This window comes from Parus major, chromosome 1 (assembly GCF_001522545.3).
Source record: "Parus major isolate Abel chromosome 1, Parus_major1.1, whole genome shotgun sequence".
NCBI lineage: Eukaryota > Metazoa > Chordata > Aves > Passeriformes > Paridae > Parus > Parus major.
The window spans coordinates 80779808-80806569 of NC_031768.1; the positions used below are offsets into that span (position 1 = coordinate 80779808).

Below are 26762 nucleotides of genomic sequence, written 5' to 3' on the forward strand. Positions count from 1 at the left end.
TTTTCTTTTTTAAAAGGCTTTTATTGAAGAGCCATCAGCAAACAGATCATGCAGAATTTGAACAATACACAGAATGGAAGGGAGGGAAGAACCCACACAAGGCACAGCCCCAATTATTTGTCACTTCATAAGATGTAGCCAGCACAAGTGTCACATTTGCTGTTCAAGGGAATAGCTTCAAAAGCTTTCTGAGTTTAACAAGCTATGTGTTTGTGAGGGGTACAAACATATACACACACAAAATATGCCCAGTTTTCTTTGGTAACCATCATCACAGATATTGACAGGTATCTCAGAATTAGGACTCATAGCAAAAGAAGAAACAGAATCCTGATGCAGATTCTGTGTGCTCAGACAGTTATCAGCAGAGTGAGTCTGGGCCCAGCCCTGACCATTCAGTACAGCACAGAATACAAAAATGTGTCAATTAATAAGCTGCTGGAAAACTAGGTAGAAAAAAAGTTGTATATTTATTTATTCTCCAACACTGATTCTAAAAGGGTAAGGGCTGTTTAGTTTCCTTACAAACAGTACAGCCAGTTTCCTCAGGCCTTGCCTACCTCTCCACCAAACATCACAGAAAGATGTGATTTCTGTTCACTCATTATCTCCAGTAGCAGAGGATGTTTGAAATTAAACCACACTGGAGGCAGCAGGAGTTTCACCATCAACAGCACTCCCATGAAATCCACTGTTGGAACAATCACTCAGTGCAGTGAGGAGAAGGGCTACAAGCCTAGAACAGGAACCCATTACTGTGTAGTAAAGTACAGCATTTGAGCAGAGCAGAAGAGGAAAGCAAACCAGAGCAGGCAGCTCAATCCATGCACTTTGACTGGAGTTTATCATCTGAGGATGCTCTCCATCCATCTGCTGCCTGCCTCTCTCATGGATAATGGTGACCACTGCAGTGCAGGTGAGGAAGCAGGAGGGAAATGCTCCAGTGACCATATCACAAGGCCTGGTCCTGCTCTCAACAAAGCCAAGAGAGGTGTAACGGCCACAGTTGTTGCAGTTCCACTTCAGTGGCTGTGCCTGGCCTTTTCAATCCACTCCTTCATGAGGCAGATCTCCATGGCTCGAGCCTGCTGTACAGACTTGGGGTCCAAAGGGTTACGGCTGCGCAGGTCCAGGTGATGGGCTCCATCTGGGATCACAACTGCCACGAGGGAATTGGTGATGTTCTGGGTCACCCCACCTGCAGACCACGGATCCAGGCCACCATTGCTGTAAGGAAAGACTATTTCATCAGGGTACATGTGCACAGCCGCAGCTCACATCAGCATTTCTACTAGCTTTGCATGTGCAGCAGCAGAAGCAGAGCTTGGCCCTGTCTTAATATCTTGTGCCCACCCCTCTGCTAAGAAGCACCTTCTTGACAGAGATATGGAGCTATCAGCAGCTTAAGCAAGGCTACACTTCTCACTCATTATCTGCTAACTCAGATAATAACTTGTAACAGTATAAAAGCCTCAGAAGAGAAATCTGCTGCAACCTGTAATTGTCATAAAAGTTTCAGGTTTCCCTCTACCAAAACATGCCAAAGTTCCCAAATCAAAGCACTTCACTTTCCTTCTTCACAGTCTGCCATAAACAAATTACTGGACCCTCTAGAGCTGAATTTTTAGGAAGTTCTACCTTTTCGTGTCTCAGCTGAGTGCCAACGTGGTTTTGCAAAGAAATGCTTGGATGGTTTGTTAGTGCTGATGTCAATAACAACCATATGAAAATGAAGATTTTTTTTTTTCCCCTTAAACTGTCAAAAATGACTCTTTGTCTATGACAGGACAACTTCATACCATTCACTCCTCCTCCTCCCAAATCAATTTTAAAAATTCCTTACTCCAAATAACAGTCTATAGAGCAAACCCAGCTGGGAAAGAGCTTTCCATCTCTCATTCCTAGTCCTTCAAGTCCTAGCTTAGGGCTTGGCCCAATAATCCCTACTACATCTTATTTTCCTTCACTGCAATGTCCTTCCCACAAATGGCCCACCTTTCTGCACAAAGAAAACAATATCCATATACTTGTGGAACTACACAAACCTAGATCTGTTTCTCACTTAAAACACTGGACCTGCCTACAAAAGGAAATGTCAGAGATGGGCTGTGGTATGAGAGAGTAAATTTCTAGAAGGAGCTAAGAAATTAAGACATCCTTGGACACAGAGACACGGAGCTAGAAAAATACCACAATGGCAGCACCAGAAAATAGCAGTAAAATAATTAATAAAAATAAAAAATAAAAAATGTTTTTTTAGAAATAATCTGGTGTAGAAACCTAATATTTTTCTTGTTTCACCACTGAAAAAAAAACCCCCAAACAACTAAGTATCTTGAGTCTCTGTAGTTCCTTACTTTCAGTGATTCTAAATACAACCTAAGACAAGAGAAACATTTTGTATCTGCAAAACAAAAAACATTGAGAGCTGCCCAATAAGCCAAAAGCATTGGATTTAAAAGGTCACCTGAATCAGCAGAGCACCTTGGCAACAGGGGGATGAGTTGCTGAGAGACCCATGATGCAGATGAACTTGGATCCTTTGGTCCTAGTCATGTGGAAGCTAAGCATGCCACAGCCTTTTCTGTGAGCTTCTGGCTGCATCCTCTGCATCTCCTTCCAAAGGATAGCACCAGAGGCACTTACACAGCTTGGGAAGTGAAACTTGATGGGAGGGGAGATGGAGGTCTCACCACAAAATCACAAATCTTAACAGTTTTTGCAGATTAAGATCATTCCAACTGGAATGAATTATTTATGTGTTAAAACTAAGCATGCATGTAAGTACTCTGTTGCCCATCTCACAGGACAGGAATTGCCCAAAGCAAAAGAAGAGAAAGAATAAGCCAGACATTTCTTTCTAGAAGTGGCCAGACAAGCAGGACTTCTGAAAAAAACTAATGCAAAAATCAGCATGCTAGCCCTGTTTTCAATTCATATGCTTCCTTGACAGCACACACAGGGTTCTGCATATCCCACAACACACAGTTCCCATTCCTATATTCTCTTCAGTCTCCTCATCCCTCCTGCCCTGCCCAGAAGTTTTACACAACTGTAGCAGCACTGTCTGTGCACCCTTTTATAACATGACCACCTTCCACAATTGTCATGTTCCCTGTTAACTTTTTTCTCTTCAGACACATATTGTTCTGCCTTCCCTTCTTTGCCTCCATTCCCTTCTTTAGTGCTAACAATTCTCCCTTCTGCACAGAGCACCAAAATCTCTTAAAACAGAGCCTTCACTTTCTGCCTCTCCCGTGCCAGTGCAGGATTGGGTATGTGGGTGCCCTGACTTAGGAGCCTACAACTTATGTGCGATTCACTGAGATTGAAAAAAATACATTTTTAGACTCTGCACACCAAATTTCATACTGTCTGATGTAACCTGGGTTGATTTTGACTACTACAGTAGATGATGAGACACTACAACTGCTACAAGCTCTCTGCCACCACCTGTATGAACAGTGTTAAAATGTCACTTGCCACTGCCATGCAGCACTTCCACATCAAGTACACAGCATGTTCCAGTAAGAAGAGTGAAAATTGCTGGAAGGGAAAGGGGAAACAGGGTTCTGAAACCCCCAACTTCCTCAGACCAGTTTTAATAAAGATGTACTGCCCAGGACAGGCAAATGCCACCTGCCCACAGCCTAAGTAACCGCTTACACACTAGGTAATTCCAGGAAGGTAGCAGAATGGCAGTGGAATTCCCTGCATTAATCCCACACAGTACAAACAACAGTGTGACTGTGCAGAGTGATGTACTGCTCACACAGGGAGAAGCAGCAGCACCAGTTTAAGCATCCTGGCCAAATCCTACTGTGTCTGGATAAATCCACCCTACAGTGGTTCTCTTTAGATGGAGTACTTTTCCCTTCCTGCACTACACTGTTGTGCAAGTTGCCTGTCACTTGAAACGCAGTCCTTTTCACCCCACAGGGAGCCACATCCCCTGGTAAACATTGGGATGTTTTTTGTAAAGCACTCTGCAGTGTTTGAGAATAAAAGGCTCTTATATAAAATGTACAGTGTTGACAATGTATTTGTTTGAAGAGAAACATCCCAGCTTGAGATCCAAAAGCTTTGTGTGTACAGCACTACTTTAACATTCATTTGGTTGCTTTCAGGCTTTTCTCATTTCCAGCTCCTTCAGCTGGCATAAATTCTTAAACACTTATTTAGATTTGTTTGCTTGTCTATCGCTTACAAAGCAGATTTCTACTGTACAGAGCTGTGCAGCCTTGGAAATAAGCAACATTCTGCAGAAACTAAGTGAAACCAACAAATTTTCTTTATTAAAAAGTTTTCCAAAAAAGGGTGGGATTTCTTACTCCAGAGTAGATATCATGCTGGGAGAGAAACAGCAAGAGGCAAACAAGAGGAAAGCAAAATGCCTTTGCAGCCAAACAGACTGATACCAACAGCTGTGATCCAGAAAATAATACCCAATTCAAGTGAGAACTTTCTACTTTTAAAATGCATACCTATCTAACACATCCAAAAGACTAATTCCAGGCTTGGTTTGTAGAAGTGGCAAGGTGTTTTATGAAAAGACTTTGCAGAATTTTAACCAGAACACAGAGGAATACATATCCAGGAGCTTCCCACAGTGGGTATAGACAGTCAGGACTCCTGAGGCCTCAGTGGGTTTTGTGGGACACCTCCCTCCCACATAAAAACCTGATGGATAGACAGTACTCACCTAAATCACCTCACAGCATAAGTAAAACCACATGAATTTCCCTTTAAAGACAGCAGTTTAATCTTAAAAATCAGGGAACCAAAGGTTGAATAGAGAACAAGCAACATGGACCAGTTTTTTTGTGCTAGATTGAAACATTTCTTTCATTTTTTGTCCACATACAAAGGTGTTTTAGAAAAACTTTTGTTGTATTACCAGTATTCCTTACAAAAATAGAAACATCTTTGTATTTGGACCTTACACAAGTTTGTTGAAACTTGCCTAAATGCCACTAAAAGAAAAAGCTGTTGGCAGTAATAGAAAAACTCCCAAAGTTACTTCCCTCTCTTTTCTGTATCAAAGGGAAAAACGAATGCCATGCCAGCCCTTTCACAAGGCTATCACTCAGAGCAATAATTTTGGTGACCAAGATTCTGTGTTATAGCTAGGACTTATTTAAACGTTCCTTTTATGTGTAAGCAACAGTGCTTTGGGTTCATAAAAGTAGGAATTTGCCAGCAGGAGAAACCTGAATTTTGACCACAAGATAAGAATGAATCCACATGGAAAGATGATGTTTGGCAGAATCCCAGCCCAGATTTTTCTTTTAGAGTCACACAGGCAATAACAGAACAGTTGGTTTCTTTGGCCACTGTAGACTGACCATTTTACTCTCAAAAGCAACACAAAGCATGCCCATAATTTATTCAGCTGGAGTGCTGGAGAGAGATCCCTTCGCTACTTGGGGCAGATTCTCTACACTGGAAACCCAAACTGGTGGAAGACTATCCGTTGAAACAAGGCTTACCTGAAGATGATGTTGCTGTGTGAACTGATGTTTTTTCCTCCATACATAGAAAGGATCCAAGAGAGGCGAGGCCTCACTCCCCACATCCTGTAACACTCTTCTGAAAGTGCATCAAAGTCCCACTTCTGAGGCTCAAACATGTCATGGACACCATCTGTGCATAAGGGCATCACCATCTCAGTGCAAGCCTGAAAGAAAGGGCAGGTCAATAAAATATATGCCATGGGGAACATCCAGTAGCTGTTACTGCAGTGTGTAGAAAAGAAGGTTCAAACAGCATTTGATCAGTAATTACTGCCTAACCTACTACAGAACCATTTAGGTTGGAAAAGACCTTGTAAGACTGAGTTCAACCATAAACCAAGAAATGCCAAATCCACTTCTAAACCACGTACCTAAGTGCACAGTATCTTTCTAAAAACTCCAGGGTGGTGACTACACCATTTCTTTCTGTAGCCTGTTTCAGTGTTTGACATTTTTCCTAATATTCAATCTAAATCTCCCTTGGTACAGCTTGAGGCCATTTCTTCTCATTCTATTGCTTGTTACTTAAGAGACAGAAACCCACCTCCCTACAATCTCCTTTCAGGGAGCTGTATAGAGCATTAAGGTCTTTCTTCAGCCGCCTCCTTTTCTCCAGGCGAAACACCTCAGTTCCCTCAGCCACTCCTCATCAGACTTGTGCTCCAGACCCTTCCCCAGCTCCGTTGCCCTTCTCTGGACACGCTCCAGACCCTCAATGTCTTTGTTGCAGTGAGGGGCCCAGAACTGAACACAGGATCTGAGGTGAGGCCTCACCAGTGCCCAGTACAGGGGACAATCCCTGCCCTGGCTCTGCTGGCCACACCACTGCTGATCCAGGCCAGGGTGCCACTGGCCTTCTTGGCCACCTGGGCACTCTGCTGGCTCAGGTTCAGCTGTTGTTGACTAACACCCTCGGGTCCTTTTCCACCAGGCAGCTTTCCAGCAGCTCTGACCCCAGCCTCTAGCCCTGCATGGGGTTATTGTGACCCAAGTGCAGGACCCATCACTTGGCCTTGTTAGACCTCATACAACTGACTGCCGTACACAACTTTCAGTTGTCTGCTGTACATTCCAGCCTATATCAACAGCTGAAACTCAACAAGTAGCTAGATAATGAAGATACAATCTAAACCCCCTGAGAAAGCTGCTTCTATTTTCTGCCTTGCCTTTCCCACTACAATCGTTGTTTTGTGACTATGTTTGTCATCACTACATTAATACATCTGGCACAATATATTGACAGCTAAATGACAATTCTCATCTGCTCTAGATCAAAAAACCACAACTGACTTGCAATTTATAAAGATTAGTGAGCATACCTGGTAGTACCAACCCATTTCACCCAGACTCTTCGTTGCAGTCTGCGACACATCTAAGCATGAGACTTCTCCTGTATAATTGTAATATAAATTTACTGCCTGGAAAACATTCTGCAGCAATAATTTGTCAGAGAGACTTGGATCCTTCAAGAACTTGCAGACTTCCTGCAAAAAAGAGAGAAGTAGTCTCAATCTATATGAATTAAATATTAATACATGACACCTGGTAGAACATTAATTTATTTTCCAAGTAAAGTCAGACCACTTCCAGAAATTGTCTATGAAATTATATACCCTGATTATCAGAAAAAGCAGTACCACATATGTGCAGTGTGTGCTGCTATGAAGAACCTGAAACTTTTTATTTCCTGATTATTTAAAAAAAAAAAACCCAACAGTACCACCGTAATGTTTTTGTCACCAAATTTTTCAATCCATTTCCCATATTTTAAAATAGATTATATTTAATAAATAGTATTTAGTACCTCTGTAATTAAAGACAGCACATACAGATAGATAACACAGAAACTCCAGGTATAGGTTGGGGGTTTAGTCCCTGCAGTTTGATGTAGGTAGCTCACAAGAGAGAACAGATTAAACAACATGCATGTGTATATATATATATATATATATACACACACACCCAGCTGCTTGTTAAGGTTGGAAAAGACTTCCAAGATCATCAAGTCCACATCTTCCCCCTACCTTTCTTGCCCTCAGAGTCATAATAGAGCTACTGTTTCAGAAAAGAAAGTATCTAAACAGCTTATATAAATCAGATTTCATGCATTAGTATTGTCCAGATGAGTAGTGGCCTCTTGTGGGCTAGGTTTATACCTCAGCTAAACAGAGGTAACATGGACAGTGGTGGAGGTAAGCATGTTTCATGGTTCTTTCAGACTGATAAAAAAGCAGAAATTATTTTCAAGGTGTTTATCCTACTCTTTGCAGACAGCCACATAGGACAGATGAATTTCCCTCTCCTCAAGCATACAGCTCTATACAAGGAAAAGATTTTATTTTATAATTAATTGCTGCCTAAAATACTTGTATCTTACCTGCCTCATCTGCCTTACACAGTAACCCAAAGTCCTGCAGGGAAATTCAGCCAGAGTCTTGAAAGAATAAGAACACTCCAAGGATATAGAAATCTTGGAGAGGGCACTGTAGATAAACAGAACTGCACAAATGAAGGCTTGCAAGTGTAAAAAGAGGTTCTGCTTTGAAAAGGGACCCAGCAAGGAATGTTTGTGGTGATCCACATTTTCTCTCTCACTAGTTTTCCCACATCCAAAAGGACACAGGCTCAAAACTTTTTCAGTTGCAAGCTCCGTCAGCTAAATCTCACATCAGAAACTCATGTGCTTATTGTGCGGTATTTTTGCTGTGTAAGAACAGCTCTGCAGGACAGCTAAGGTTTCTCAGTCATCCCTGGCACTTTTTCTCCTGGCCTGTTGGTATAACCTATTAGACCTACAAGTGGCAGTTAGGCAACAAACCAGCTCATGCACAAGTTATTATCTTGGTTGTCTTTTCTCAGCACACTGCTTCTACAGAGCCAAGAAAACAAAGGAAATGGTGCAAGCTAGGAGAGGAGGAGAGAATTAATTAAATCAAATAGTCAGTTCTACAAGATATTGGTTCTAAATTACCTGTATAGGCCAAGCTGGCAGAGGCTGTAAGAAGTCAGCTTTATAGGGATAATTCACCATAGCCAAGTTTACCCATGTTTCACTCAGCCAATTTTTCAATACAGCAGCATCCTGAAGAGTTTTTAAGGGGCTGCACAAATGAAATGCGTTGGAAAGCCACTGCAAACCTGCATCTTTAATAAAAATAAATGGATAGAATAATATTTAGTGAATTGTACCATTAACATATACATCAGTTTTGCTGCTACTAAAAACTATTTTTGCTCAGCCTAACTAATTTAGTGAAACTATTCCACACATATAAGCACAGCAGATCAATTTTTAGTCAGCATTCTCACTACAACTTCTTTTCAGGTAGTTGTATAATCACAGAATCACTTAGGTTGAAAAAGATCCCCAAGTCCAACTAAGTCCCTATCACTGAGTTCATAATGACTACAGTATTTTCTCTCCCTGAATGCCTCAGTTGGAAAAGTATTTTTTTTTATAGTAATCTATCTGGCCTATTTTGTCAGAAAGAATATAAGCCTTGAGGTTCTGATCTTAAGTCTGTTCTTATCTGACCTTAGGAACATTTGGACCTGGATTCTGCATCCCACCAGGCCTGAAAGAAGTTTGTGATACAACAAAACAGGCACTTAAAAGCAGTACTAGGTTCACTAAGCAATTTTCAGTACTGGAGCAGTTTCAAAAAACCCAAGACATACACAGGTGAAAGTCATAACACTCTCCTGATTGTTACTATTCTTTGAAGAAGCACTGGTGAGGTCTTACCTGTTGAGGAAAGGTGGTTAATAGCATTCCAGGAATTCCGGATGCTCTCTGAGCAGCCCATACCACTCTTTTTGAAATCATTGGTCACTATGCTGAAAAATGTGCCACATGGAACCAGATCACCAAACTGCCAGATTGGGGCAGAGGCTGCCAGAGCTCTGCAAAGGGACATAAAAAGATCCTGAACCCCTGCAAAATGGACTTCCATACCCTCCCCACAGCCACTATCTAAGCAGCATTTATAATTCAGCTTGGACACCGTGCTCTAGGTGAGCTAACCATAATGCTGCAAAATTGTTACACAGGTCTGTATACAAAAGGCTGCTGGAGGATATAAGTCTTGGACAGCAGTACAACTATATCAGCAAATAGTAGAGGTAGAAATTCAGACTTGATTACTTTACTGTTTTTCATTCTTATCTATCAGTTAGGTCTTTCTCACCAGGCATTGTGTGAACCCAAATGAAGAGAGGCGGAGTCAGTGAAAATAAGCTCTCTAGCTTGTTTGCAAGAGGGTAACTAGGTTATCAAAGATATTAAAGACCTGCCTAAAGTAATCAGGAAGTCTGGAGACCCTAAAAAAAAAAATCAGGTGCCAAGTCAGTTTTCACATGTTGTTTTCACAAATCTAATAGATAATTCTGACAAAATATACCTGCTGACCTACAGCTGCCGTTTTTAGGCAAACAGTGCCTCTTCCCAAGTTCAAAGTAACTTGATTCCTTTTCCCATTACTGAAAAATTCAAGCCAGCTTGAATTATGGTACTTCTGCCAGAGCAGAAACATTTATAGCACAGAAGTAACATATGCCTGCTCTGTTTAAGCAGGAGGAGCACACTCACCCAACCACCACATGGGGATACTTCATCCTAAACCAGGCTGCAAGCATTCCTCCATAAGACCCTCCAATAGCTATGACTGGACTGTGCTGGGCTCCCGCAATGGTCGTCTTTAAGTACTCAACAAGTACTGCAAAGTCTGCCAGAGCTTGTTCTGAGGTCAGGTAATTGAGATGCTTGGAATCCTGAGAGAAAGAAGGCAGGTTATGGACAGCACGAGTGATTTCCAGCAGCAGTTTTTCTATTCCCCATGGCAGCTACAGCTAAAATCAGGTCTACAGCTAAAATCACAGGTGTAAATTTGTGCCTGAGAACAAATGAAATATTCTTCGCAGGTGTCCTTTGAAATATAAAAAAAAAGACCTCTAGTTGTTTGGGGTTTTTTTCCCCCTAGAATTGATAGTTACAAAAAAGTTACATCTTACTCAAGTTAACACTCAAGTTAACACTCAAGTTAACACTCAAGTTAACTTGCCCTGGCAAGAATTAAAATACGCAGAATTTTTTTTCTATGGAATATATTTATTAGGAAGACAAAAGATGACACTTACGCTGAAAGACTCATTCCCAAAGGGCAAAGATTCTCCATAGTATCTATGTTCAGCAAATACCAACATGGCATTAAGTTCTTCAGCCACATCCCACATAAAACCCTGGTTGGAGGAAAACGACACAGAAAATAATTGAATCAACTTGTTTAAAAGTCTCTAGTTTCATTCATATAGCTTCTATTTTTTCTAGTGTATTCCAGTTCTTTGATCAGAAAGATATCACTATCAAAATGCCATTAGAAAGACAGAATTAAATTTGTTTTTTAAGAATCACTTAAGTCAGAAAACACAGAAAACAGATACCAAGCCAGAGAAAGCGATATATACAAAGACAGTATGTGTATTTCAATGCTGAGAAATATTAAGTATCCTTGTCTCGTGACTATACACAGGCAATTCTAACAGAACTCCTATGGCACGAGCGTAATCCACAGGAAATAAAAAAGGCTACAGGAGAAAAGCATGCATTTGACTTAGGATCACATTACAGAAAATACAAAACTTGTGTGTCAATAAGTATTAATCTAGAGCATTGCAATACAGTTATTTTCAATTCATAAATAAGTACAACTTATTATTACTTGTTGGTAACAGTTTGTTACCAGCAGCTATGAGCAAAAGCAGACAGAGATCATCTGCTGGCAGCACAAAGCATGCAAGCAGTCCCTGGTGACTTTGAGCTCAGCACATGCCACCTCCTGTCATGTTACTGGACTTTGTACTGAAATGGCTGAAAAATACCCACACACTCCATTCTGCATTTGTACCAGTCAAGGAAGCAAAAATTTTCACAGGTACTGCAGAGAACAATTTGATTTCCAGGTCCCTTCATATTTTTCTTAATAGAGAAACAAAATTCCAAACATGAAAACCTTCCATTTTACTTGGGGAATCTAAAGTACTAGGATAAGTTTAATTTGGTCCAAAATTCTGAATTGTTAGCTCAGGGCAGTTATGGTGCTTCCTCTAAAACTTTTCTTCACTTCTCCAGGAATTTAATACAAGTGTATCCCTTTGGTTTGTTTGGGCTTCAAATAGGACCCTGAAACATTCCCCCCTAAGCTTTTTATGTGCTTTTGTTCAGCTTCCTCTTCCTCCTGTAACAATCCCAGCAATCATTACAAACCTGTCTTTCAACGACCTTCTATGACTGCCATCTCATTCCTCCTCACTTTCAGTATGCCAGCACTGGCAGGTAGGACTGTACTCCCAGTATTTCACACGTACCGTGTTGTTGCAGAACCACTCGATGTCTCCTTCATTGCCTGTATAAAACAGTATTGGCCCACTGCCCTTCTTCCAGTACTGATCTGCTACCAGGTACCGCTGCTGGAATGTACGATTTTCATCAAATCCAAAGTGATCAATCTGTAAGAACAAACATCAGCAGCATGTTCAGAAAGCTGGAACTGATCCTGGAGCCCACTGGGAGTACTGACAGTTACTTACAGATAAAAAAAAAAAAGTCATTAATTTATATCCCTAATTCATCAAATTATTTCTGCTTTGTAAAAAAAAAGTCTAAAATACAGGTGTGTATACTGAAGGAGAAATGCTATTTTCAGCCATTAAGAATAAAAATCCATGCCCCTTTTATAGCACCCTACTTAACACCAGATATTCTAAATACATTTAGGAAGTCAGACAAACCTGCTGAGAGGTCACAAAGTACTTCATGCAACAAAACTATCAACAAATAAAGAGTCATCACAGGATGTTCTGAGTCTCAAGAATACCTTACTAGCCTAGTTATTAAAAAACACTGAAAAAAACTCCAGCAAATTAAACAAATAAGAACTCCAAAACAAAATCAATAAAAAAGCCACCTCTTCTTTCTCTTCTTCTGGCATAAGAATTAAATTTAAACATTTTTGTTAGAAAGTGGGTGTTTATTGCCTACCACTGTTCTACAAATATTGCCAGCCTATATACCTCATACCCCTTAACCCAAACTCCATAGTGTTAGATTTATTCTCTCATTCGAAATTTAATTCCTAAGGTCATTTTTTTCCAGCTTTTACTCATACTGCTTTGTATTCACCATCCATCTCGACCCTTCCCCTAGAATTCATCCACACTGGAGAGTTTAACAGGTAACTCCCTGCATAAGCATAATCTTATTCTGGAATACCCATACAGGCTTTTACTATGAAGTATTAAAAAAAATAAAACCAAACCACAGAATTACTCCAGAAGACCTATCCTACTTCATTACCACATATTCACAGTTCTTCACTGCTTTGATTTATCAGCTGAAGATGACCTGTAGCTTCCCAACTTTGACTTCCATCAGTGCATCAATCCACCTTTTCCTGTCATAGTTGCTGCTGGTGGTAACAGCCTGACATCTGCTGGCTTGAGGATCTCTGCTCGCTCATCCCTCTGCCTTCACACCCAAACTCTGCCACACCTCTCAGATGCTACAGGAAACAAACTTTCACATTCCCTATTTTATGAAAGTCTGTAAGTGAGAGTTGAAAAGCAGCAGATCACACCCAAATCCAAACATTTGCTGTTATCACAGTAACATATCTGCTAGGCGGATTCCTTTAGGCAGCTCAGAAAAGCCTAACGCTTGACCTGCAGGATCTGGCTACTCCACACCAGGTACTTATATTTGCTTTGTGTCAAAGAGAGCACAGAAACTTATTTCAAATGTACAGCCTGCTGAAAAATGTCGTTTCTGAACTCCCTCAGAGGTTAATCTCTCTTGGACTCAAGTGGGAGGACATGTGTGCTGCAGCTCACTGCTGCAACAGCAGGAGCAGATGAAGGTCTGTGCATGGTGTGGACAGACATGAGAGACAAAGTCTTTGCCTTCAATAAATAACTTCAGTGACTGCTTCCAGACCCAAATAAAACTGTCTTATGTACTTTCCGTTTTCCTCAGGGAGGCCATTTCCTCCTTACTCATAAGTACATGGAGATGCTATCGTGTGTAGTTAAGGGCTCTTTCGATGAACTTTAGTACTGACAACACATGCTGGGCTTGCTTCACATTGACAACTCACCTGCACAGTTATTAATTTTAGTTTCATCTATTAAGAGTGATTAAATGTAGAAAGGCAGAACAAGGTGAGCAACTGAATAAGCCTCTGGTCATGAGACCTTGGGACAATTAAAGAGAACAATCAGTTAAAGCACATCTAAAAAGTCACTGTATAGTTTGATAAACTCCAACACTATTAGAAAGTACAACTAACACATCTTTTCTTCCATGTCTGTTTGTAAACAGGAGAAATTCTTTTTCCATTTCAAATTTCTTATTAAACTGCTTGCCAGAAATAGGAAAAACAAGCCCATGTGTCCTGCTTGCCTTTTACAGAATCATCTAAAACTAGGTATGTAGATTTAGAACTTGATTCTGCATCCTTCCTGCCTGAAGCCAGAGTGCCAGCTAGAGGACTACACCCCAAAAAGTATTCAACATTTGTCTGGAGGTACCCCAAAGCGTATCTTACCACAAGATACCAATCAATAGAAAATTGTGAGGTGAACGGTTTGGACACACAGGGAAAGCTGCAGTTCAGGAACGACAGATGGAGCTGTTGTGTAGCCAAAGTGTGCAGCAGGAATGTGCAGGGCTGTGCACAGGAGCTGCTGGGTCTCATTCAAACAATTGCTTTATTTCACCATTCTTGATAGAACAGGCATGCAAACAGGTAACAAACCCCAGCAACTGCGTGAAGCCTACTGTAGTACTCAAATCAACCAGAAATTTTTATAGCTTTTTTTTTCATTAAGCCAGACATCATTAGCAAGTTGAATCAGAGAGGTTTTTTTCCCCACTCTTACACAAAAGGAGTAAGATAAAAACAATGACTTTTACAACCAGACCACAACAGCAAAAAGAAAAACAATCCATTTAGTGCACATTTAAAATACCTTAACTGCTGGTTAAAACAATGGTAATGGTATACTAGCAGATATGTGTTTTTTCCAATTAAAATTTTCATATTACAACTGTGTCTAGAATGTCAGCAGTAAGTACAAGGTCCTCCTGAGCAACCCTAAACTATTCTGATACTGGCCCTGCTTTGTGTGGGAGGTGTGAAGACATGATGGCAAGGTTCTCTTCTAAAACAAAACTATTCAAGAATTAATGTAAACCAGTTACTCAGCCCAAAGTTCTATGCTTCTGTAAACAGGACTATCTGGCAAGTTTGGTAAAAAAATAAAACACAGTCATCATCAATGATGCAACAGAAATGTTTTACATATGAAAGTATGATCTACTGACAAAAGAACAGTCATTCTGATACTAATAAGAGGAAGGATAAAATTAGAAAAAGCAGCACTGAAACTCACAAGTTATGAGTAAGTTTTTAAAAGAAAATCTTGTCAGCTGAGGCAGGCAGGATGGCAAAGTGAGCACCTAAATTTCAGTTCCACATTCAAAAACCTTTGTGAACACTGCTTGATTAAGAAAGCCTCGTCCTTTCTTGCACACCTTTGAGCCCAAAGACTCACAAAAGCATTTGGGGAAAATAAAAACAAACATACAGCAGAAGGCTTGTGAGGCAGGCAGCTCTGATGTAAGACTGTAGGCACTACCCAAGGAAGGACTGCTGGGACCTGCACTCCCTGAGCTGGATGACAAATGTCAGTGGGCAGCACACGGCACTGAGCCCACAAGGCTGAGAGCACCAGACTGAAGGCTCAAGTCGGCAGCTTTGATCCTTCAGCTCAGAAAACTTTCTACAGAGAAGAGCAGCTCATCAGCTCAGGATGAGCCACCTTCCCCACACTGGTTTACTGAACCAACTCACACTGGGAGGAATAGCCAAACCCCACCTTGGGGTTTGAACTATACAGCACCTTTATCTTTACCTTATATGTGCACATGTACTATATGCTTTTGTTGAGCTCTCAAAGACTATTTATCTCAAGGTGTTTTTTTGGTAATGTGCTTTTTTACTATTTTTAAACTCCATTTAAAATAAAACAAGTTACTCTGCCACACACATGCCCTGGGGATGAAAAAATAAAAAGGCACAATAGATGTTAGTTAATGTACAGATGTTAGTCTGCTTAATGTACTTCTGGAAGTATCCAGGAAATCGGGCAATAAGTAGAATACAAAGACAAAACAGGACATGTGGGCTAAAACCCACTTCCTTCTCAGCAGGACCTTAAGGTCATCAGTAACTACAGAGACAGGGCAGCAAAGCCAAGCCTTTACCAAAAAAAGACTATAATTCACAGGGCAGTTTTAACCAAAAGCATCTGATACCATTTCAGGTGGTAAATCAGCACCTGATAGCTTTATGCTTTTGGGTTTCTGGCAAGATTGTGAGCGTCTGAAAGCCTTTCACTGATGCCTTGAATTTCAATCCTCTATGCAATAGCTTTATTTTCCCAAATTGGATATTCCATGTGAAATCAAGCCAGTTGTTTTACTGGTGAGAAGCCAGGGGATTTAAGTCATGCTTTACTCTCCACATGTCCATGGAGCTGTTTTGAGGGCTCATCCTGTCTGAATTATTTCCTGAGGACAGGAAGATACAGGATAGCCTGAGGATATCCTCCTGTGTGAATGGCAGTATGGACCTTAGCCTCCTTGGGATTTCACTGATGTGTTTCTATTCCTGCATTTACTCCTGATGGGCTGTGGGGGACTCCAGTTCAGTCAGTGGCCCTGTTAGTTTTCTTTCCTCTTATAACCTTGGCTTCCTCTATTCAAATTTGAAGTTCATGAGGGCAGGGACTTTCTTGTCATATCTGTGCAACAAAGGAGGACAGGGTTGGGGAAAGATTTTGTTGAGGTTTCCAGGATTGAGGTTTTGTCCCACCAGTACCTGCTCAGGGTCTCAGACCCTGCTCTGTGCAGGAAAGGGAGGAGAAAAAAAAGACAAGAAAATCAAGCTTAACTTTGTTTCAACTTTTTAATTTTAAATGTAAGGAATGAGGTGTTTCCTTGCTTCCAAGGCTGATAGTTGTGCAAGGAACAGCAGAGACTGAAGATTTGCACCCCTCTGTTGAAATGGATAATCATTTGGTGCTCTGTGGAAGAGCAGGGAGATGTAAACTCCACCTTTTTGCATCAGGCTGTGTAAACCACTAACTGGAAAGTCTTAGACCTAAATAATACCAGAAATTTAAAAGAGACAGGATCATATAATTGAATAATGGAACTGCTTAGGCTGAAGCAATACCTTTAAGACTGAGTCCAATCATTAATCTAGCAATAACAAGCCCATCCCTAAATCACATCCACACACCTTTTGAACACTTCCAGAGACAGCAATTCCACCACTTCCCTGGACATCCTGTTGTAGTGTCTGACAAGATTTTCAGTGAATATTTCCTACTATCCAATCTAAACCTCCCCCACTGCAACTTGAGGCCATCTCTTCTCATTCTACTGCTTGTTACTTAAGAGACAGAAACCCACTTCCTTATGATCTCCTTTCACAAAGTTGTAGAGAACATTAAGGTCTCTCCTCCTCAGCTTCCCTCTTGCCTGACTAAATACCTCAGTTCCCTCAGCCACCCCTCATCAGACTTGTGCTCCAGACCCTTCCCCAGCTCCATTGCCCTTCTCTGGACACGCTCCAGACCCTCAATGTCTTTGTTGCAGTGAGGGGCTCAGAACTGAACACAGGATTTGAGGTGAGGCCTCAGCAGTGCCCAGTACAGGGGACAATCACTGCCCTGCTCCTGCTGGCCACATCATTGCTGATACAGGCCAGGGTGCCACTGGCCCTCTTGGCCACCTGGGTACAGGCAAGCTCATGCTCAGCCACTGTTGACCAGCACACCCAGATCCTTTTACCCCGGGCAGCTTTCCAGCCATTCTTCCCCCAGCTGGTAGCACTGCCTGGGGTTGTTGTGACCCAAGGGCAGGACTGAGCACTTTGCTTTGTTGAACCTCATACAACTATCCTCAGCCAACAGATTCAACCTGTCCAGATCCCTCTGCTGAGCCTTCCTGCCCTCCAGAAGACCAGCAACTGGATTTAACCCCACTCACCACCACTCTCTGGGTTTAGCCATCCAGCCAGTTTTCCACCCAGCAAAGAGTACGCTCATCCAAGCCAAGAATGACTCTGTCATTGTCATTTTCCACAAGCTCCATAATTCAGAGGTTTTGTTCACCAGATTTAATTTTATTTGTTAATCTATCACATTTACCAAACCATACAGGTAACAATAGACAGGCTTTTTGACTATTTTTGTTTCTAATTTCTGTTTAACAGTGGAGATGGTCGAAGGCAACTGTTACCAAGTTTGTCTGGACTGCAATGAGCTTCCAGGCAAATATGCCCCCAGAGCAAATGCAGGCTTAGGATCCTTGTAATAGAAAGAATCTATCATTGCAATTGTGTCCTTGAGAATGTCCTTTGACAATGCACATGGGTTAGTGATAAACCTGGCAGTGTAACATTACAGATAGACTTGATGATCTTAAAGGTCTTTTCCAACCTCAATATGTCGTCTATGATTCTACACTTCATGTATCTTCCAGAAGCTTCTCTTACGCTGCAGAAATCACAGCAGCTGCTCTTGCAATGCTGTTTAAGGAAGTCTGATTTTTAGCACTGATTTATCCCTTCAGTGATTAAAAGACACGAACAAGGAAAACTTCAGACAGGAACTCTACCTCTGCCCTGAGTCACACAGTTTGGACAGGCTCTTTAAAGAAAATTTAAACAGCTACAGGATATGCTGTAGGAAAGCACCAGAGTACTCAGGTCAGCCCTTGTTAGAATCAAACAGTACATGATAAAAGGTTATTTTTATGTCGGAAGCCCAACCAGCTAATGAGAACACAAACAAATTGATTTCTACTTCCACAAACCATTAATAGTTTTGTGCTGCAATTTAACGTTCAGATTCTGCTTACCATGTAAAAATGAAGTCCATAAGCACATTTAGGCTTTAATTACTTAGGAGTAAAATCCTCCAGCAGACACAATGAAGATGCTAGTCTGTTAAAATTCCTCCATTTGGAAGGAGAAGTACCACAGGCATTCTCAAACATTTTCTGTCCCAGACATGAGAGCCAGAAAGCTCCAGCACAAGGGTAAGAATGGGTGACCAAGGCAGGATTCTCTTCAGTCAGCTTTACTGCTGTCACTCCTTAACCAGTCTCCATTCCCCTGCAACCAGTTATTTTCAGAGCAGTGAAGGGGCTTGAGATGCCCAGACTCCACAACTCTGCAATAAACTACTAAGGCAGTAAACACCCCAAATGTTCACATCATTAATGCTTCCATTCAAGGCATTATTTTCCAGGTGAAATTCTTCCACAGGACAAGGAATGGGGCAAGGCATTGAGAAAAACCAGCTCAGAGCCCTACTTCACAAGGTATGATTTCACAAGGCTGAAAAAACAAGAAGACGTACTACACCAGTAAGAGCAAAGTTACCCTTGTAAAAGGTCTCTCAGACCCCTAACAGGCAAAGGCCAGTAATTTTTTCCATGTGCCTTCCAGATTGAATTACAAATACATCACATTCAGAGGATTAACTTCAGAGGAGAGGAAAAAAATGGATGTGAAATGTCAATATGTCACAGATTAAGCAGCATAAAAGCATTACAGAGCTTTTTTTAGAAGTGACCCAAAGTTCTAGTGTGTAGGACCACGTAGGACTAATTAGTCTGTGTAGGACTAATTGTTTAAGCAAAAGAATTTGCAAAGTTTCATCTTCTCTAAGGAACACAGTTTTCATTTAAAAGACTTCCTCAATTCATTTTTTTAAACAAAGACACAGGGAACAACAGCATTTCAGATCCAATATAATATTTTTACTTAGTCAAATTAAATATTTTAACCAGGTGTACCACTACCTCAAAAAGGTCTAGAACTGTCTACTTTGCTAAATATTTTTAAAAGGTTTAATTCAGGTTGCTTTTTTCTCCCCAGGTTTTCAGACCTACAAATAAATCTGCTTATCATTCTCCCAGTCTTAGTTCATCCACTATTACTTGTATTTCATTCTCTATTGCTAATCCTACAACAGAGGATCCAAGGAAGTAGACATGAACAGTGGCAGCTAATAGGAAAACTGTCCTGTAATCTATCCAGATAGTCTTCTAATTAGGCAGAGCACAGACAAAATGACAAAAGCTCAGTGCAGGGATGGCAGCTTATCAGTATTGAAAGGCTAAGTATTTTACAAGTGCCACTGGGGATCGCGTATTTAGTAGCAAGCAATTCATGATGAACATTGAGGTGGGGGGAGAGAAAATTTCAGAAAACAAAGCAGGAAAGCAGCAATTACTTCTACAACCCTGATGCAATAGCAAAAATACCACATAGCAACTGTTACCTTGGCAAGCTTGCAACACCAAGGAACAACTTCTGCTTGCAGAGCTGCAAGATGTTGGTAGACAGGATGATGGGGAAACCAGCAGCATTTGGGAAAATACCATCTGCGGCTCCCTGCACCGCCAAGTGTGTCCATACCAGTGATCAGAGGGAAAGGACAGCACACAGTATATCATGGCACCATGGTATCCCATGCAGGTAGGCTTTTCAGTGAGCCATCTCCTCTTCAGAAAAGAGACACACATCTCAAATTTTCCACTATGGGCACCTTTTCCAGCTAATTTTCACTTAATCACTTTGGCTTTAAGCCTGACACAAGGGTGAACTTGTACATAAGCTCTGTATCTTGGCTGCAGGCGTGAATAATGGAAAAAGCTGTTACATCAATTTAAAGTTAGAAACAACAGCCCACAAGGATCAGAAGATTTGTTCTTTGTTCTCTGTGTGTGTTTAGAGAACAACAATCACACACAGCACACCTGACAGCAGCACCATAACAGCACCAAATATCAGAACATACTACACGCGTGCTAGAGCTGAACAAAAGCATAGGAGACAGAAACAAGAAATTTAACATAAAGAAAGGAAATTATCCCATTATACCACAGGCAAGGGGTGTCTACTGAGTGTGCTTAAAAGAAATGCAATTCCCATTCTTTTGTCTATGTTTAATTCTCTGAATTGAGATGCCTGGAAAACAAAGAAATTAAACATTTTGCAAAGTATTAGTAAAATGGCCCAGTAATGCCTGGTTTGCCCCACTAAATTTCTTACAAGTTTCACTGCTTTAGATACAAAATCCAAATATTACAGGATGTATGAAATAAATTAAGGTAAATCAGTTTTTGAAAGCTTAAAATGAAAAAATCAAGTTTGACTTCTGGTCTCTCACCAACTTGGCAAAATGCTACAAATTATCTGCATGATCTACAACTTCTTATGTTGATGGCTGGTCTTGATCTCCTGCAGGTCAGATGAAGAAATAGATACAGAACTCATTAGCATAAAATTTCATTTTGAACTTCATTTTCCTCCATATCTCTCCACCCAGTCCCCACCACAAAAAAAAATAAAAAATAAATCAGCTCTAAGACTTTGCTTCAGCTTGTAGAATCTCATGGTTCAAGCCAAATTCAATGAAGTTAACAGGAGTTCTCATGCACATCTGGCTTGTAAACAGCTTGCTACTTCAGCCAAATGCAATTCTGCTTACTGTTTTGTTCTTAGGACTTTCTTTAGTCTAGACAGTTTACCAGAAATCTCCCAGTGGCCTATTAGAGCTTTTAATGATTAAAGCTAGTGAGATGTGAAATGCTAACTTCCAGTGAGGTAGTAGTGAGCATTGATGTTTTTTGAGTCACTACTATTAACTGCTCACTTGAAGGAAGAGGCTACAAGTTGTGAGGAAATTGTTTCCTGCTTAATTTGAGAAGCTGATGTCTGCATTGTGACCCCACAGATAAGCAGTGCATAAAAATAAAAATTCACTGACAAGCTTTAACAAGTACTTCCCTGTTTTCCTGTCCCCTGAGTAAGAGCTATTGTTCCTGCTTGTGGACCTGGTTTATAGCTTATAGTTCCAATTTTAAATCACGCTATGAAATCACAGAGTAAGAGCTGCCAAGTACTCCTGTACTACTTGATGAGTAAAACACATATTCCAAGTAATTCACCTCAGAGACAAACACCAGCATCACTTTTTCTCTAAACACCGGCATAACTTTTAATTGGTACCAAGGGGCTCTGTAAAAAGCACTTTGTTTTTTCCTTCACCAGAAGCCAAAAGTGCTATTGTGTTATGGTGCCAGGCATAAAAAACAAACCCATCTTAACCATTCCCGACATCTGTTACTATTCTGAGACACCAACCTGAGTCACAATAAGATGCTAAATAATATGCTAACCAGAATTACAAATTATAACCTTAATCTATGTCTATATCTTCCTCATCAAGTTTTCGACCAATGATTGAAAATTGCTTCATTAGGTTTAAAAAAAATTCATATCCATTCTAATTTTCACATTTTCAATGAGGGCTTTTATTTTCTATACCTCAGAATTTCAGTCTGTAATAGAAAATAGGGTATTAAAGACCCCTGATAAAGCCAGAAAGGATCAAATTGCATTGCTTTTTAAACTTCATCACTTTGAAGCTTCAACATATCTTCCTTTTATGTACACACAATATATGTGGATGCATTTCTGAGCACAAGGACTTGCATGTGAATTTATTATGAGATACTGACATAGGTGTGAAACCTAGGAAGTTATGAAATGTAATCAGAATCCTTCTTTTGCAAGGGGTGACACAACTGACAATCTGACAAATGACAATCTGATTGAAGAACCAGGCTCAGTAAGTTCCTAAACAAAAATTAATTTGTACTTGTTACACTGGTTCTCAGACAAATTCATAGCAATTATGATTGAGGTGAAGGGTTCACCAGCACAGAGTCTCACACAACCATCAATTATCAAATTGAGTGAAGAGATAGCACATCCACTCTTTTCTAAGATGAGTTTATCACTAAGAAGCCTTCAAATATCAGGAATTTTAAGGCATCATGCTCTCAGCAGTCCTGCACATAAAGCACCACAAGTTCTCAGGCTGTGGTTTTTCCAACACTGATATGTGTGCCAAAGGCAGAGATACAAAGGTACAAGATAAGGCTCCCCAAATGTCAGGACTGACTGACTCCAGACCCTCCTCAGTATGCTGTAAGATTATTTCTACTTGGGTAAAGAGAACTAGATGGATCTCGGATGTCTCACCAAGTCATTCCAATGATTTGAACTGTGGTCACAGACACAGCTGCTTACAAAGAAGCCATCCCAACAGTGGTGCTCCATATACAGCTCTATACATTCTACACATCATTCTCTGTAAAGTTCCATTTTGGATGGATTAATTTAACACACAAATCACAACCAGCTGCTTAGCAGGCAAACGAATTACCACAGACTTGCCTTCAAATGTCACATTAGTACATCAGAAAAAGCTATAAAGGAGATCATCATCACCAAAACAGACAAAATGTATTAAAGACATGGGTGATGGAAGAGTTTCTCCCCCCAAGGGCCATCTCTTCTAGGTCTGCATGAGGTACTTTTTTACTGGGGTAATCTCACTCATATATAGGAGGAGTAGAGGGCTGAAATACATCAGTTACTTTTGAAGGGAGAGGAAAATAAATCTCACCTCTAAGACAAAAAAATAAAAGATATTAAATACATACACAGGTCAGCATACAAGCTAAGATGCTAGTCACACTGACACAAGCACTGCTTGACTGATTTCTCAATATTCTAGACTTTAGCCCCATCATCACAGATGCCTGACACTTAAAATGCTAAACAGGAGGAAGTTTAATGCAAATGAGCATTGAGCTAAACTCTGACCCTGTTATTTCTCCATTTTTATGAAAGTAGACTTAAATGTCACTGATTCACAGTAAAAGCTAACACTAAACCCTCAAACAATGTTACATGTCTACAGACTGTCATTCCCAGAGGTTCCACTGTGCAGCAATAATAAATTATTCACAGTGATCAAGAAGTAACTTTTTAGGCAACAAATCACAGAAGGAATCTAATCACACTTACAGAGTTTTCTTCTGTAGAAATATTAAATATTTAAAGACTATTTAAAGGTATTTTTAATATTAATAGGTATAAAAAACATTTCCTTTGTGACAGCACAGTATTTTGCTGTTAGAATATTGTACTATGAAGTATTTTTTTTTTATATTGAACGGTTTTAGATAAATTATTTCAACTTGTGATGAAAACCACCAAAGAGAGAAACAAGAATCAAAACAGGAACCTAAGCTAAGAATAAAGACTTTGGCAGCAAGGAACACAGGCAGAAACAGAATGTAATTAATTAAACTTCAACAATCCTGAAAGGTGGCAAAGTATCACCACCCCTTATTTAACATGTTAATCATAGTTTTTATGTTGCATTACAGAATAATAATGCAATTACAAATTCCCAGACAACAGCACTGAATACATGTTTCATCAGGGCTGAATGCTATCAGTTCTACACACAGCGCTACTGTTAAGTGCGTCCTATGCTCTCCATGTGATTAGACCTCTCATGCTGCCTCTGTATCTTTCAAGATCCAGGCAGCAGAATTAAAATCTTTGATGAACACACCTCTCAGATTCTGTTCAACAATGCTAGTAAGTCTTTGGTCAAAGAAAGCAAGGATTTCCAGGCCTGTGAATGGGTTCCCTCTTTCCTGAGGCAGACACTCAGCCAGCATGATTTTGCTTTCAAGCATGAGAGGAAGAGACAGAGGGGTGAAAAAGATGTGGCATCAATATTTACAATAGGTTGTTCCTGTGACTCTTTCCTCCCTTCTCTCAATACCTATCTACATCCCAAAATCCACAGATTGGCTGGCAGCCGGATGACACCCGGGCTGTCTGTGCCAGAGCTGAGGAGAAAAGCCACAGCCCCGGGAGGAGATGAGGACAGAAGTGTAACAGATGGTAACAAAGGGTGGTTCAGACCACAGCACAGAATTAGTATCACTGATACTATGATAACAATGTGCAACAACCAGTGTGCCACAACAATTAGGGTTAATTACACAACTACTGCAGGACTGATATCCGGGCCAACACTGGCCACACACCGCAGAAGGTATCTGCCGTATGCTCACAATACAAGCTCCAGGGCTGATAGAGGAGTTAATGCAGGGACACAAATCTCAAATCATTAACCAAGTGAACATTAGGCAGAAATGTTTTCAAGATGCAGAAATTCCATGATTTATGCAGGGAGACCCCTGGAACAGAAGGATTCCCAAAAGCAGTAACACTGTCCACGGAAGGAAGACTGTAATCTCAGTGGATGGATTTCTCACTAAAATCCTTTCCCATCTCCCATCTCAAATGACAGGGATCCTGACCCTAAAATTATTCCATAGCTCTTCAGGATAATCTTACAAGGGTTATCTGTTTTCTTCATGTCTATTCTCTCTCTCAGCATAATCTTCCTATTTTGCTCACTCCATCATAACTCCACTTTGTACAAAGCTGAAAGAGGAGATATTCAATCCACACATCATCCAAGATGCCCAGCCACAAGTTGCACCAAGAGACGTTTAGACAGGATATTAACAACAAAAAAAAATTATTCACTGTTGGAACAGGCTTCCCAGAGAAGTGGTCAAATCAACAGCCCTGGAGGTGCTTTAAAAGAGGTGTAGACGTGGCACTTGGGGACATTGTTTAGTGGTGCACTTAGCAGTACTGGATTAATGGATAATCTGAAAAGTCTTTTCCAACCTAAACAATTCTATGTGTGTAAATTAAACACCTTCTCCTTTCCCCCACTCCCTAACTAGACCAGGGCATGAAATTTAGATGCATGCTACAAGCCTGATTCTAAACAAACCAATACTAGGAAAAAACCTCCTCTCTTACTATGCCTCCCAGTGAAAAGAACCACTGCCTCCCCTGAGAAACCTGCCAGAAGGTTTCAGGTACAGAATAGGGGACGATGCAGACACTCCTTGACACACCAAAGGAGCTGTTCACTGTTTTCATGAAAACCTATGAACAAGGGATCTGTTTTACTAAATAATAGCATATTATTAGAGGCAATATAATTAGGGGCAATATAGAAGCAAATTTTTATTGAAGGTTTTCAGGACAGTTATGGAAAGAGCTTCACAAAAGCCCACCTCCCCATTGGGGAGTACATTTTTAAGTTTTAGGAAATTAGTATAATTGATAAAAAACACTAATTAGGAGGACAAGTGGCAACGCAATTCCCCCCCAGGTCAAGCCCCTTCTCTGGAGCCCCTCTTCTGCATTAGTTGTACTTTGTCCTTGAAATGTATCTCGAAGAGCTGTTCTCAGCCTTGGCTCCCAGGAAGAAGCAAGATAGGAGTGGGGCCTCGTACCTCTGGAGCTGTGAGCTTTGGATTTTGTTTTGTCTTTTTGCCTAGGGAAAGACCATGGCAAACTATTGGGAAAGCTAGTCACTAAAGCAGTAGGCTACAGAGCTACAAATATATAGAGACAATATAGAACAAAAAGGCAAAAACCAAAACGGCAGCACTATCCAGGAGAAAGTGTCCCTGCCCATGGCAGGGGGGGAAGGTGGAACTAGATGGATCTTTACGCTCCCTCCCAACCCAAACCATTCCGCGATCAAACAAACCAACCAACCAAGAAAATCCCCGCACGACTGCTGTTTGCCACTACCATCGGGTGCAGCGGCGGAGCGCAGCCCCCGGCTGCTGACACGGGTATAGCGTGTGCGGGAATACGGACCCCAGGGCCAGGGCACAATACAGGGACACAAAAGAGAGCAAACGACCTGATGATTTAAACAGCTGCACTTAACCAGAACACTCAAGGCTTGGAATGTTTTACCAAAGGGATCCAGAATTCAGGGTTTCTTTAAAAACCTCGAATAGTCGTGTCCCGACTGTGGCTCGGGTGAGACTCATGACAGCGGAAAACGTCCCCCAATTTCCCAAGGAAACTCCCTCCCTCCACCACCGGCTCCCACCTGCTGGCTCAGGTAGCGCGTCAGGTAGGGGCCGACGAGCAACGAGGCGCTCCGGTGGCGGCGGAGCGGGGTGGGCAGGGTGCCGGCCGCGCTGAGGAGCGGCAGGAGCAGAAGGAGCCGCAGCATCGCCGCGGGCAGCAGGAGCTGGAGGAGCGGGAGGCGGAACAGGAGCAGTACAGGCCCCGCGGCTTTATAGGGGCCCGACTCCCCCGCCCGGGACTGCCCCGAGTGGCCCCGAAGGGAGCGGCGGGGTCCTGGGGGCGGGGCCAGCCCCACACGTGCAGGGGCGGGCTCTAAGCAGCGGCG

The 26762-nt window shown here is 41.3% G+C and overlaps 1 protein-coding gene across 1 annotated transcript; it reads right to left on the reverse strand.

Annotated features, from left to right (window-relative positions):
* On the reverse strand, window positions 1-26722 carry PRCP (prolylcarboxypeptidase). Its single transcript, XM_015645974.3, has 9 exons — window positions 26457-26722; window positions 11877-12017; window positions 10650-10751; window positions 10102-10283; window positions 9259-9416; window positions 8485-8657; window positions 6833-6997; window positions 5490-5677; window positions 1-1227 (listed from the first exon to the last, which is right to left on the reverse strand). Exons 1-9 carry the CDS (start codon window positions 26580-26582, stop codon window positions 1023-1025), a joined length of 1440 nt encoding a protein of 479 aa, XP_015501460.1. The 5' UTR covers window positions 26583-26722; the 3' UTR covers window positions 1-1022.
* Between the last annotated feature and the right edge of the window lie 40 nt (window positions 26723-26762).